General features: G+C 38.2%; 1 protein-coding gene across 1 annotated transcript in view; it reads right to left on the reverse strand.

Annotated features, from left to right (window-relative positions):
• The window catches only part of LOC122557248 (UDP-N-acetylglucosamine--peptide N-acetylglucosaminyltransferase 110 kDa subunit), an 82,216-nt gene that overhangs the window by 14,803 nt on the left and 54,001 nt on the right, over positions 1-13,412 (reverse strand). Inside the window, exons 15-17 of the mRNA XM_087992029.1 lie at positions 9,774-9,899; positions 3,462-3,632; positions 1,879-1,995 (exon numbers count right to left, since the gene is read on the reverse strand). Of these exons, the coding sequence (XP_087848155.1) occupies positions 1,879-1,995; positions 3,462-3,632; positions 9,774-9,899 (414 nt within the window). The remainder of the gene's footprint in view (positions 1-1,878; positions 1,996-3,461; positions 3,633-9,773; positions 9,900-13,412) is intronic.

A 13,412-nucleotide genomic window follows, 5' to 3' on the forward strand; every position in this document is an offset into this window, starting at 1 on the left:
TAGATGGACAAAATGGGTAAAAACTGGATGATGTAATTGAATGCCAGTAAAAGGGAGATTACAGGAAGTAGTTTCAATAAATGAAAGTCTGTGATGTGAACGATAGAGAATACTGCAATTACTTGTGTAAATGGTTTAAAAACTGCTTAAGTGCTCAGCTTAGCGTAATGATTTAAATGTAATGGTGCTCAATGAATTTATAAATAAATAAAGTGAGAATATACAGAGTTTTGGATGTTTAAGTGCATATAAAGGCAAAAAGTGACAAAAGTAGATTCAGAAGGACGCTGTCTAGTATGAAGGGACTTTAAGATAGCTTTGCAAATTCAGCAGTTTCTTTAGATCAGACAGCCTTATGGGATGATTAATGGAGGTCTTTAAAGAAGGCACAGACAGATAGAAACTTACAGTACTCACTGGTTTATGGTCTACAATGAGGGGCATGAATAAGATAAATTTAGGACAAAGTATACAGAGGATTTGAGAAGCCATGGAATTGTTGTAATCAAACTACAGAACATGGCAACATTTACAGGAGTTAGAAAGGTGTACGAGCATTCTAGAATATTAGAACAAGATAAGAAGGTGGGATTTAGATTAAGTGTTCAGAATCTACACTGATCTTCAAATGCAAATCCACTTTCACAACCTGTGCCAAATTCTCATTCACTAAGTGCTCTGCTCATCCAATTTAAAAGCACAATTGCACTGTCTGCTATCCAACGACGCAGTGGAGTATTTCGTTCCTTTCTGCTGTTCTACAGTTCTGCAATCTCATTTTTAAAAACCCTCGCTCTCAGCTCTTAAAAAAATGTCTAACAAGTGGATAACCAAACAAGGCACATCAATGCTTTTCATTTGCTTTTGGTGGAACTACTCATCTTGCACTATAAATACTATTAGCTTGCCAAATAAAATGGCCAGAGATAACATCATACAAACCAAAAGCTGTTTTTGAGTTGAAACAAAAGGGGTCACCCATCTAAATACGCAGCAAGCCTTTGCTTATATAAAAAAAAATCTTTTTAACATAATGGTGTCCACACAATGAAAATAATAACCAGACATCCCGTAACAGTGAATTGTAAATTACATGACCCATTGCTAATATGATGAGTAAGTACCATTGCCATTATAATGATTAGATGGTTACAAAAGTAGTTGACAGACCAAATTTGAAACAAAGCATCAGGAAGCAACATGGTGGCTCGGTGGTTACCACTGCTACCTCACTGCACCGGGGACCTGGGTTCGATTCCAGCCTTAGGCGACCGTCTATGTGGAGTTTGCACATTCACCCAGTGTCTGCATGGGTTTCCTCCAGATACTCTGGTTTCCTCCCACAATCCAAAGATGAGCAAGTTAGGTGAATTGGCTGTGCTAATTTAACCCAGTGTTCAGGGATGTGTAGGTTAGGCGCATTAGGCAGGGGTAAATAGAGGATGGGGGGGGGGAGGGGGAATGGGTCTGGGTGGGTTACTCTTTGGAGTGGCAGTGTGGTTTTGTTGGGCCGAAAGGTCTGTTTCCACATTGTAGGGATTCTATTGTATGGAAAAAAAAAGTTCTGTGCCACCACTTCATTACCTCCTCATGAATGTAAAAGTGAAATACGAATAAAAAAGAAACTTAAAAATAAATTTTAATACTTTACCAAAACCCTAAAGTGACAACAGTAGCCTCAAAATGCACTTATAGAAGAAACTGATCCATTTACAGTTTAGAAACAGGCATAAATGTTAAGCAGTTCTCTACATCATAAACGGATACTGCCCAGCTAGTAATGACACCAAACCTGCTACCACAAATGTTGAACTTGGCTTTGTACATAATTGTCTTAAGTAACAGTTGCATCTATACATGGTGGCTTTTCCTCATTACCTTCACTACTTTGACGTCAGGCAGACTGTCTAGGAATGCTTTCAGATCAATACCATTCAGAACAATTCTATTATCGTAAATGTGTCCATTTGACTTGAAGTCAATCACAGCCTTTTTCTAAAAAGAGAAAAGCAACCTTAATTTACAAAAGCATCAGACCTGCAAATATCCCTACCATAAATTTTCAGAAGTGCATGTACTTCTCAAAAGGGCAAGGTTATTCATTAAATAAGCATCACTAACAACTTCCCAAACAGAAACAACATATCTCTTCACTTAATAGCAGACAATATCTTAAGATATTGATTGGTAGAACTGCAGGAAGAATGTATGCGAGGAGACAGTGAAATTAAATGGATATTCTTAAATGGATATGTGCTGCATAATCTTGCAGGTGTTTGTTGCATATGCTCCTACCGCTTAAAAGAAAAGCAACTACAGATCCAAGTATGGTTTGCATCACAGCATTAGAAGTTTAGCTGATAGTTAATTTAAATATACCACTGTTTTCTGAACTTATCAACTTTCTCTTAACAATGGGCTGTTAAAACATGTGTGTAACAGATTTTTTTTTGTGTTTCAATTGCTTAACTGAAACGATACAGAGTTAAAATTTTCAGACACCATACATGTCACATTTATTTGGCATCAGGAAGACAATTAAGTCAAGCAACAGCAATATAGCAGAAGGGCAGTGAAATAACTATAGGCCAAAACCCTGTCACCAACTCACCTAGTTTCACATGAATAGTCCTTGGCTGTAGTACTGCCTCAGAGTCAGGCACAAGAGTATCAGTATCTCTGACATTCATCTTTTTAATATGTCAGCCAAGGCTCCCCGTTTGGACCAGATTAATAGTCCTCATCAGGGAACTTATTCTAGGAGGTCCATGGGGCTGATCTCATTACAATGGCAACAAGCTGAACTGGCAAAGTCACCATGACAGTTGGAATGAAAGATTCCAAAATCATCACCATGGACAAATGGAACACTAAACAGAACACCTATAGCCCTTCCTTCTGTTATCTCCATTCAACAAAGTGTCCAGGATCTGCGAGAGAAGTGCATTCCAGGAATAATTAAGAAACGCGACTCATGGAACCTGCACTAACACTTCAGACTGATAAACATCCCATTAATGAATGTTATTCACTTGTGCAGCAATTTTGTATAGTGCCTTTATTTCCCTGTTTTTTAGCTGCAGGCTGAAACGAGAAAAGAACATTTAAAAATCAAAAGATTGTTCCATGTTCTTAAAATAAGTAAGCTGACAGTGTTTAAAAGGTACTGTTTTCACAGCTGGTTTTGAGGAGTTAAAGCATGATTGTAGACAATGGGAGCCAAATAGACATGTACAATTTGAGTGGTGGTTGGCAACACACAACTAATTGATAACTGTCCACCAGCAAAGCAATTGTGTGAACCGCTGTGGCCAAGGGATAGTCCCCACTCAGCTCATGAGCGACTTTTACAGCGACAAAATGAGGAAAACACCAGAAGAGATCATATGCTCAACTCCTCAACCATGAGGCTCCAAGGACACCATATAATGAGGCACAGAAAAACCAATTCAACACATTACCTTTAAATGTGGGAACATGTTGGCATGATCTCCAATAAAGAAGGTATTGGGCATGTAAGCCAACTTTTCTGAGTATTGCTCTGCCAGGTCAAGCGGTGAAGTTTCCTTGTCAGTTATAATGTAATCCATAAATGGAGCTCCACTTGTTCCAGGATAACCTAGCCACATTGCCTAGGAAGTAATGGTGTACATGAGCTTAACATTAAGACTTCCACACAAGGACACAAATCAGTACAGTATGTTCAAAATTTTATTCAGAGTACCAAGTAGCAAATAGAATACTGAGCAACTAACAAACTGCTGTGTCACACATATAATTAAGTGAACAGGCGTGAGACATAGCAATGCCTTCACCAGATGATAAACATATTAAATCGAAAGACAAAACACTCCAATGCGGACCATGAACTTTTATTTAAACACATTAAAATGTTTATCAGGGTTTAACAGGTAAGTAATTTAATAGAGTAGTGCATAAATATTAGGGTTCAAAAGAAAACACTTGGTCACTTTTATAAGCATCTTAAGAGGAGCAAGTAGAGGGAGAGCATTTAGGGACGAGTTCTGGACCCAGCCAATGGTGGAGCAATGAAAATCTGAAGATGGGGGGAAACAACAGGTGGGGGAAGAGAAGAAAACTTGCACAGTTGGAGATATGGATCCCATCACAAGGGATCAGGTAGTGGCAACAAGGAGGAGGAATTGAAGACAACAGATAAGAACATTAAAACTGAAACATCAAAAGGACTAGAAGCCAAATAAAGGGTCAACAAGCAAAAACGTTATTAGTGAAAGGAACTTGGTGTAAGTTAGAAATTGGGTGGCAGAATTTATGACATCAAGTTTGGAGAATTGAACATAGTGGTGGTGAGGTATTGGACAGGAGGGCATTTAAATACACATGCCTAGTGAGTAACAAAGTCATCAACAAAGGTGAAATAGAATCAATGTTATGAAGGAGCCACATGATAGTATGGGATGTGTGGTCAGAAATCCAATACAGCCCCATGACTGTGAGCAGTTTGATACGCTTGTAAACTATTGCCAAGCAGAATTGAACTACTATTTAGGAGCAATTTGTGATGGCGATCAAAGACACAAACATAATGAGTATGAAGAGCTGCAGCTTTTGGCTCATCAAGCCTAGTCTGTCAAATAAGATCAGAGGATCAGACTGTGGCCTTAACTCTACGCTCAGACTTTGAATATATTCAATGATGTAGCCTCCACTGTTCTTTGCCAAAACAATATGCAGAATAAAATAATCTTCACAGTCATAAACAAGAGGTATCCAATTCTAAAACGGTGCCCTCCAGTTGTAGACTGCCTCAAAAGAGAGTCGACATCCTTTTAACATTTAAAAAGTTATAACCCCTCAAAACCTTCAGTGTTTCTCCAAAATTCTCTCTCATTTTTGCAAACTCACATGCACATGCCCAACCTGTTCAAATTTTCCTCAGGTCAACCCTTACCCCAGTAAGCAATTTACAGGATGTTCCATGAACTGCCTCCAATCCATGTACATGTTTTAAACAGCAAAGTACAAATATGTAGTACCCATGGTACAATCTTACTAATACCTTGTAGAGTCCGGACAAGATTTGCCTACTTTGAAGTTTCATTTTGCCTGCAAAAAGGCCAACACTGCACTTGCTTCCTTATTTACTGTTTGAATCTTTCAGCACGAAGACCAGTCATGTCAGATTCAAACTCCTTTTACTTCAGAACTGTCATGTCAGACTCAAAACATTACAGAGCAACCTCCATTATCCAAACTGGACAGGCAGGGAGTATTTTGTTTGGATAACAGACAGTATTTTTATGGGACCTTGAGATACTGCCCGGATAATCTGAAATTTGGATAACTGATGGTTGGATAATCAAGGTTGTTCTGTAATTGCTTTTCTCTCTCCACAGACTCTGGTAGATTGCTGAGTTTTTAAGAGTCCGAATCATACAGCATGGAAACAGACCCTTGGGTCCAACCAAACCAACATAATCCTCATTTAAGTACCAGGCCTGCGCTTGGCCACATCCCTCCAAACATTTATGTACTTAGCTAAAATCTCTTAAAAGGTTTAACTGTATTCACATCTACCATTTCCTCTGGAAGTTCACTCCACACACAAATCACTGTTTATTATTTCATAAACATCTAGAAGATCACCTCTCAAACGCCTACACTCCACAAAAAGTCACTGCCTATCCAGCCTCTTCACATTAACTCAAGCCCTCCATTCTCAACACCACCATGATAAATCTCTTCTGAACGTTCTCCAACTTAATAACGTCCTTCATTTAACATGGAGGCCAGAACTGAACAGTGTCCAGAAGAGGCCTCACAATGTCCTGTACAACTCCAACATTAAGTTTCTTAATTTTCATCTTTGTCCCAGATCACCATATCCCATTATTCTACAGTCTCTTCATTTAAAAAACAATTCTGTTTTTCTATTCTCCCTACCAAAGTGGATAGGCAAACTGCCAAACCTTTGCCAAGTCTCAATTTATAATCCATACATCCATAGACTGCTAATGTCATGCTTAAAATTTACTTTCACTTTGGTTAGTAAGCAAATTTGGGTCAATTCAAGCTGGTCTCTTCATCCAAGTAATTTTAGTAGATCGCAAATAGCTGAAGCCCCAGCAGTGATCCCTGTGGAAATTCATGAGACAGTTGCCAACTTCAAAATAAACCATTAGTCCCAGCAATTCTGGTCCACCAATTTGATAATCCTCAACCCCACTTTCTTGCCTTTTCCTGATAACATTCAATTCCCTTACAGATTAAAACACTCAGCTTTGAAGAAACCTAAAGGATTCACTATACAGTCTTCTGTGGCAAAAATATTTCAGAGATTCACCATCCACACAAACCACTTATCTACATGTATCTATCAAGCCCTATTAAAAAATTCACATTTCAATAAAGTCACATTTCTTTTTAAAACCACATGACTACAGGTCCAACCTGCTCAATTTCTCATCAAGACTGCTCCTTCATACCCAGGATCAGCCTAGTGAACCTTCTCTGGGCTGACTCCAATGTCAGTCCAGCTAATCTTTCATTAACCAGCATCTATGGGACCAGAAATGGACCAGTTGATCAAATATCCCCATTGATCAAAGCGCCACGTAAATCAATGAAAAAAAAACACTAAGTAATAGAAATTAAATGCAGGGGTACATACACACAGCATCAGAATTAGGTAACTTTGCATTAAATAAAAGAAAAACTTACCAACAGACAGCCTTCACACAGATCCTCAACTGACTACTCAGACATGATACAGTAAACTTCCAGTATTTCAGGTACATAAACTAGCCAAAAAAAAATCCAGAATGCCAGTTCTTAAGGTACTGATTAAAACCAAGTTTGCTGTACATCTTTCCATACACAGGGGTCCAAATGGTTCACGCTATCCCAAGTATAGTTCAACAAGAAACCTGTACACTTGAACAAGGCTTCCTATTTTGATATTCCATGCCCATTTGGATGCTAACAGATTTCTAAATCCTTTTGTGTTGCAGTTTTCAGTCTATTCTTCCCACTAAACTGCAGGTCATACTTTCTCACATAGCACTGCATTTGCCAAGTTTTCTCACACACACATCCCTGTAAAAAAAAAACTAAATATCCCTCTGCAGACTGTCATCCTCAACATTTGCGTTCTCACCTACTTTTGCATCATCAGAAAACTTGGTAAGAATGCATTCACTCCCATCATCTAAGACATGAGTATACATTATAAATAACTGACTCCAGCACTGATCTCTGCGCACTCCACAAGTTACATCCTGATAATGCTCTTTGCCCCAACTTTTTCTTCATTTATTCAGTCAATTGTCTATACACACTAATATACTACACCAACACCATGGGTACTTTAGCCTTGTGATGGGCGCCTTAGCAAATGCGCATTGGAAATCATTTATCCAGCTTGTACCTCCTCAAAGAACTCAAAAAAATGTGCCAGGCTTGCTGACTCCAATTTTGTTTTTAAAACATGTGCGCCCAGCATCTCTGAAGCTACTTCTTTTCATATCTTAGGATATATCCAATCAAATCTAAGGATCTTATCAATTGTTAGCCCCAATACATACCCCAGTATTTTTGCCTACTGTCCTCTGTTTTACCACTAATATTTGCCCCATTATACTTTTATTCTTTCAAATTGACACCACTCTCCAACTTTATTGGTTAGCCATGATTGGTTTATTCTAATTTCTCACTGAAATTTATCTTTGTTGTGAGCTATGAACTTCAGGAAAGTATCTGCCATTGACCCTCAACAGTCTATTCTGCTAAATCACTTTTGTCTACTCCAGCCAACTCTATTATGGGACACAAGGCTCAAAGCTAGAAGAGAGAACTCACCCCCTTAATTATACTGTCCCCTATCCATACAACAACCCAATTTCTTCACTCCCACTTGAATGGCTCCCTCACTGTGCTTTTGGTCAGATCACTCAACCTCCTTGTAGTCCCAATTCTCATTCTAGTATTTGCAAGAAAATCATAATTATTGGGAAATTGCAGGGCTGGAACACTATCCTGATGTCTACGTAAAAGCTGAGAGGCACTGCATGCAATCTTTGGAGACAAGAGCCTGATAACAGAGGTAGGCTTTTCCTTTTCTTTTCCATACTATACCTATGCAGCCTACACACTGGAAATGAGCAGAATGCTAATCCGCTTCATACAAGGTCACCCCTCAGTATCCAATACTCCAGGGAAGAGAGAGTCTTCTCCTTAAAGCTCAAGCCCTCTAACCCTGGCAATTTTCTTGTAAATTCTTTTCTTTGAACATCAGGTTGAAAACACCATGTTATAGTCCAATAGGTTACAGCCTGGTGGCATGAGATTTTTAACTGTCTACCCCAGTCCATCACTGGCACCAACCTCATTTACAGTGACAATGCAATTCAAAAAATCCCTCACTTATACTGCGCTGTTGAGTCACTTTTGTAGCTTCATTTCCTGCTACAATAATCAACATCTCCTCTAGGCAACACATTTTGGGTGTTTGATCGATAACTGCCATGATCAGGTTTTTATCCTTCTAACTTGCTATTTTAAATTTACTCAAAGGCGATTAGTTCTAGGTCTGAATCAAACTTTTACCTCTTAAAATTCAACTTGGAAAGTAGTTATTAGTTGAATTCCCACTTTGAATCAAATTCACATAACTCACTCAATCTTGTCCCAAAATGAAGTTTCCATTCATACAAATCATGTCCTTTACTATCCAACTCTGCTCCCATACATAATTAAATGCTCCAGTTATAACATTCACAACACCATGAGTTCTTGTCTTGCAGGTTTACCATTTGCATGGTATATTACTGAATGCCTTTTGGAATTTCAAACAAGACTAGCGCCCCTTTTGCTTTTGTCACATCTCAAAAAACTCAATTTGTCAAAATATAATCTCTTTTATAAAAGCATATTGGCTCTTAATTTTATGTTACTACTACTTTTAATAAAATGACTCCATGAGAAGACAATGGCTTCAGCCTCCCTAGTACTTGTTGGAATAAACGTCTGCTCATCCAGCAACATACAAATCGGTCAAATTAGAGACAGCACAAGGGTCCAAACTTGGTGGTGAAACTACGACAAGCATGATTTGTTTTTTTAAATGTTATGGTGGATTAAATAGAGCAGAAATAGGGATGAAAAAAAGGAATAATATCAGAGAAGATGAACAAATTCAGCACTTTTGGGAAAGAAATCTAGGAGATAGGATTAGATTGAAGCAGAAGCTTAAAAGGAAACATAGTTGGTTCTGCTAGAACGTGTGTTCTTCAACGCAAATTGGCTTTAAAGCAATTGAAGAATTTAGACTTATTTGTAGAACACAAACTTTCCTTACACATATTGGCTATAACGCAATTCCAGCCCCATTACACCATTTTCTTAATGCAATAGTTCTGTTCTCATGCAATCTTGCATTTTATATCAGAGCTGACGAAAACAGTAAATATGGGAACGAGTAAGTTTAGTAGCAGGAAAAGCTAGGTTACGTGGAGACAATATTTCAGATGAACAAATCTATGCATCTTAAGACTTCAAGAAATGATATTCAGCAGATTGCAGCTGAGGTAAGGAGGGAAAGATCAATTTTTAAGTAGAGACAGACAATCAGCTCAAGAGATCAGTCAGGGCTAAAGTACATCGGAATAAACAATAGAGTAGGAAGAAAACATTCAAGGATAAAATATTGCATTGTTTACATTGTACTTTGCAGAATGTTAGTCAAAGGAAAGCAAAGTTGTTACATCAAACAAATGACTTTAATGGTTACAGACCTGTATAGGAGCTGGACGAAGAGCAAACAGTTCATTACGTGCTCCTTTTGTGTATCCATTCATATTAACAAGAATGTGAATCCCATCCTGATGAATACGATCAGCAGCTTTGCCATTGCATGGGATCTGCACAAAAGATGCAACAAGGAATTTTATTATCTGCATTGAGAGGATAATAGAACGCCACAAGGATCGGTGCTGAGACCTCTACTTTTTGTCATTTACATAAAATGATTTGTATGAGAGCATAAGAGGTACAGTTAGTAAGTTTGCAGATGACACCAAAATTGGAGGTGTAGTGGACAGCGAAGAAGGTTACCTCAGATTACAACAGGATCTGGATTAGATGGGCCAATGGGCTGAGAAGTGGCAGATGGAGTTTAATTCAGAAAAATGCAAGGTGCTGCACTTTTGGAAAGCAAATCTTAGCAGGATGTATACGCTTAATGGTAAGGTCCTGGGAAGTGTTGCTGAACAAAGAGACCTTGGAGTGCAGGTTCATAGCTCCTTGAAAGTGGAGTCACAGGTAGATAGGATAGTGAAGGCGGCGTTTGGTATACTTTCCTTTATTGGTCAGAGTATTGAGTACAAGAATTGGGAGGTCATGTTGCGGCTGTACAGGACATTGGTTAGGCCACTGTTGGAATATTGCATGTAATTCTGGTCTCCTTCCAGAATGGAAAGATGTTGTGAAGCTTGAAAGGGTTGGAATAGATTTGCAAGGATGTTGCCAGGGTTGGAGGATTTGAGCTAAAGGGAGAGGCTAAACAGGGTGGGACTGTTTTCCCTGGAGCGTCGGAGGCAGAGGAGTGACCTTATAGAACTTTACAAAATCATGAGGAGCATGGATAGGGTAAATAGACAAAGTCTTTTCCCCGAGGTTTGGGAGTCCAGAACTAGAGGGCACAGGTTTAGGCTAAGAGGGGAATGATATAAAAGGGACCTAAGGGGCAACATTTTCACAGAGGATGGTACGTGAATAGAATGAGCTGCTAGAGGATGTGGAGGAGGCTGGTACAATTGCAACATTTAAAAGGCATTTGGATGGGTATATGAATAGGAAGGGTTTGGAGGAATATGGGCCGGGTGCTGGCAGGTGGGAGTAAATTGTGTTGGGATATCTGGTAGGCATGGACGGGTTGGACCGAAGGGTCTGTTTCCATGCTGTACATCTCTAGGACTCTGACTCTAAAACACAATCTTGCTGCACAATATTTATGAACAAATCTTGGTGCAATATAAAGTCAAACACTCCAATTATAAGAGTGGTGGTGACTCAATCCTACATTATTCAAGTAGAAGCTGTCTAACAATTTCACAAATTCCAAAAATCATCCAGTCAAATTGAGTTAAGGAGGACAGGCAACAGCATCTTATCCAATTAACAATTCTGAACAGTTCAAAAAATAAATGACCACATACTAAACTTAACTTTATTCAAATGCAAGAAATTTCATCAACTCAGTCCCTACAGCCATTTGAATTGTCTAATGCAACCAGACTATAATAGTGTTTGCTGGACTACATAACACCCAAAACATCCAGACAGCTCTTGCGCTCTGAACAAGATGAGCGGAGGCAGTGGTCGAATGCTAACATCTCTGGACTTGCAATCCAGAACTCCAGTCTCATGTTCTGGGGATACGGGTACAAATCCAACCATGACAGATAGTGAAGTTTGAATTCAATTAAATCCAGTATAAGAGCTTGCCACTTTTGGTTGTCTTTTTTTTAAAAATCCAATTAAATAATGTAATTTAGGACAGCAAATCTGCCATTACCTGGTCTGGCCTACACATGACTCCAGGCAGCAATGTGGTTGACTCTTCCCTCTGAAGAATCACTCAGTTCAAAAACAATTAGGGATGTGCAATAAATTGTGGCACTGCCACCAATGTCTACATCATGTGAATTAATATAAAACAAAACAGGGAGCCACAAAAGTTGCAAGGACACATTAATCATCCACAAATATCATGATATTATGGAGAAAATACAGCTGCACATTGTCTTCTGTTCCTACGCACAATGCTAGGAGGTAGAGAACAAATACTATTTCAACTCAAAATTTTCTCTCTGAAGTGACAAAGTTAATATTAAGATTCCATTAAGAACATGCACAAATTTGTGTCACCAGTGTTGCTCTGAACAAATAAGCCCAACTCCAATAACTGCATATTGGGAGAAACTCAATCTAGCTTTCTGCTTAGTGTCTTACATTCTGCAAACTGAATTTAATTCAGCAGTGACTTTCTTAGTGATAATAGCTAAGCCAAACTTTTCTGTAATTATTTTGTCTCCATTGCTTCTAACTAGAGATTTATTTTCCATGCTCACGCCATTTTCAACAGCAAGGAGGAAAATGAGACTAAACAAAGTCAAAGTCAAAGTCAATCACCTGATAGAAGCCTTCAATTTGATCTCAAGCAGTTTTAAAAAGGCCAGAAGACAAAATTCCAAACCACTTCAAACTAGAGTAAGCTTACAATACTTGAAATCTAATGGAACATGATCTTGGTCTCTATGACCACACCTAAATAAAGGCGAAATCTAATCCAAAAATGGAGGCCTGTAGCTCTGAATATTTTTACGTTTAGGTCGTACATTCTCTGGACTTCTAGAATGTTAATTATTCCTTTGGACGGAAGGTTTTCTTCCTCGACACCCAAGTTATTCAACTGGTCTCTGAATGGCCATTAAGTAACGGGTGACTGATCAGAATTTGATCTTGATAATTAACTGAACAGTAACACTTCAGGATGAACAATGGACTGTCATGAGCCAAGATTTTTTTGTCATCAAAGGTAACTTGCCATCAGCCCAAGGATACAGACTACAAATAGTTTATGACGTGTGACATGGTACCAACTCAAAAAACGATATTTTGGTGTACATAGCAGCAAGATTAGCAAGCAGATCAGAAAACATTCACACATGAAAGCTTACTTTTTTTAAAAAACCTTAAGATAAATAAAATGTGACTGATTGAATTAGGAGACAAAAAAAGTAATAAACTTTAAATAAAGAAAAAGTACACTTTAAAATTAGAGCAATTTGACAATCCATAAGTATTTCAAATCTATTTATTTTGACCTTTCAAAAATAAGCATTGGTGTTTCTTTATATTTCAAGTTCAATTTAAAATCATATTTATTTATAATGATTTGGGGCGAGACAAAATATGCATATACATCCAAGGAATAACCAAAAAGCAAAAGTAGAGACATTAAACATTATGAATTACTAAAACTCGATAAATAAGGATGAGTTCAATTCATGTATGTAAAGCAATGTCCAGTTGCAATTCTTCCAGCTGGTTGTGTACACAAGTTTCTTTTAAAGGAGCACAGATGCTCCAGTTGAAAGTAAAGGAGCTAGAAGCTGGGAACTAGCTCATATTACAAGTGATATGCCTCTTTTCAGGAATCGGACTTGAGATATTGAAAACATTTGAGGTTTAACATTTGCTCAACCTCTACAAGTTTACTCTTTGCATGTTACAACAGACTGGAAAACAAAACTTAAAAAGTTAAAATAATTAAGTGTGATTGAAACAAAAGTTGCACTTTCAATCGTAGAGCAAGACCTTTATATGGTCACATTCACATATCAAAGTGGCTTTGATAATTAACTCATTAG

This window comes from Chiloscyllium plagiosum, unplaced genomic scaffold, assembly GCF_037043375.1.
Source record: "Chiloscyllium plagiosum isolate Xiang-an unplaced genomic scaffold, Cpla_swu_hap1 HiC_scaffold_11, whole genome shotgun sequence".
NCBI lineage: Eukaryota > Metazoa > Chordata > Chondrichthyes > Orectolobiformes > Hemiscylliidae > Chiloscyllium > Chiloscyllium plagiosum.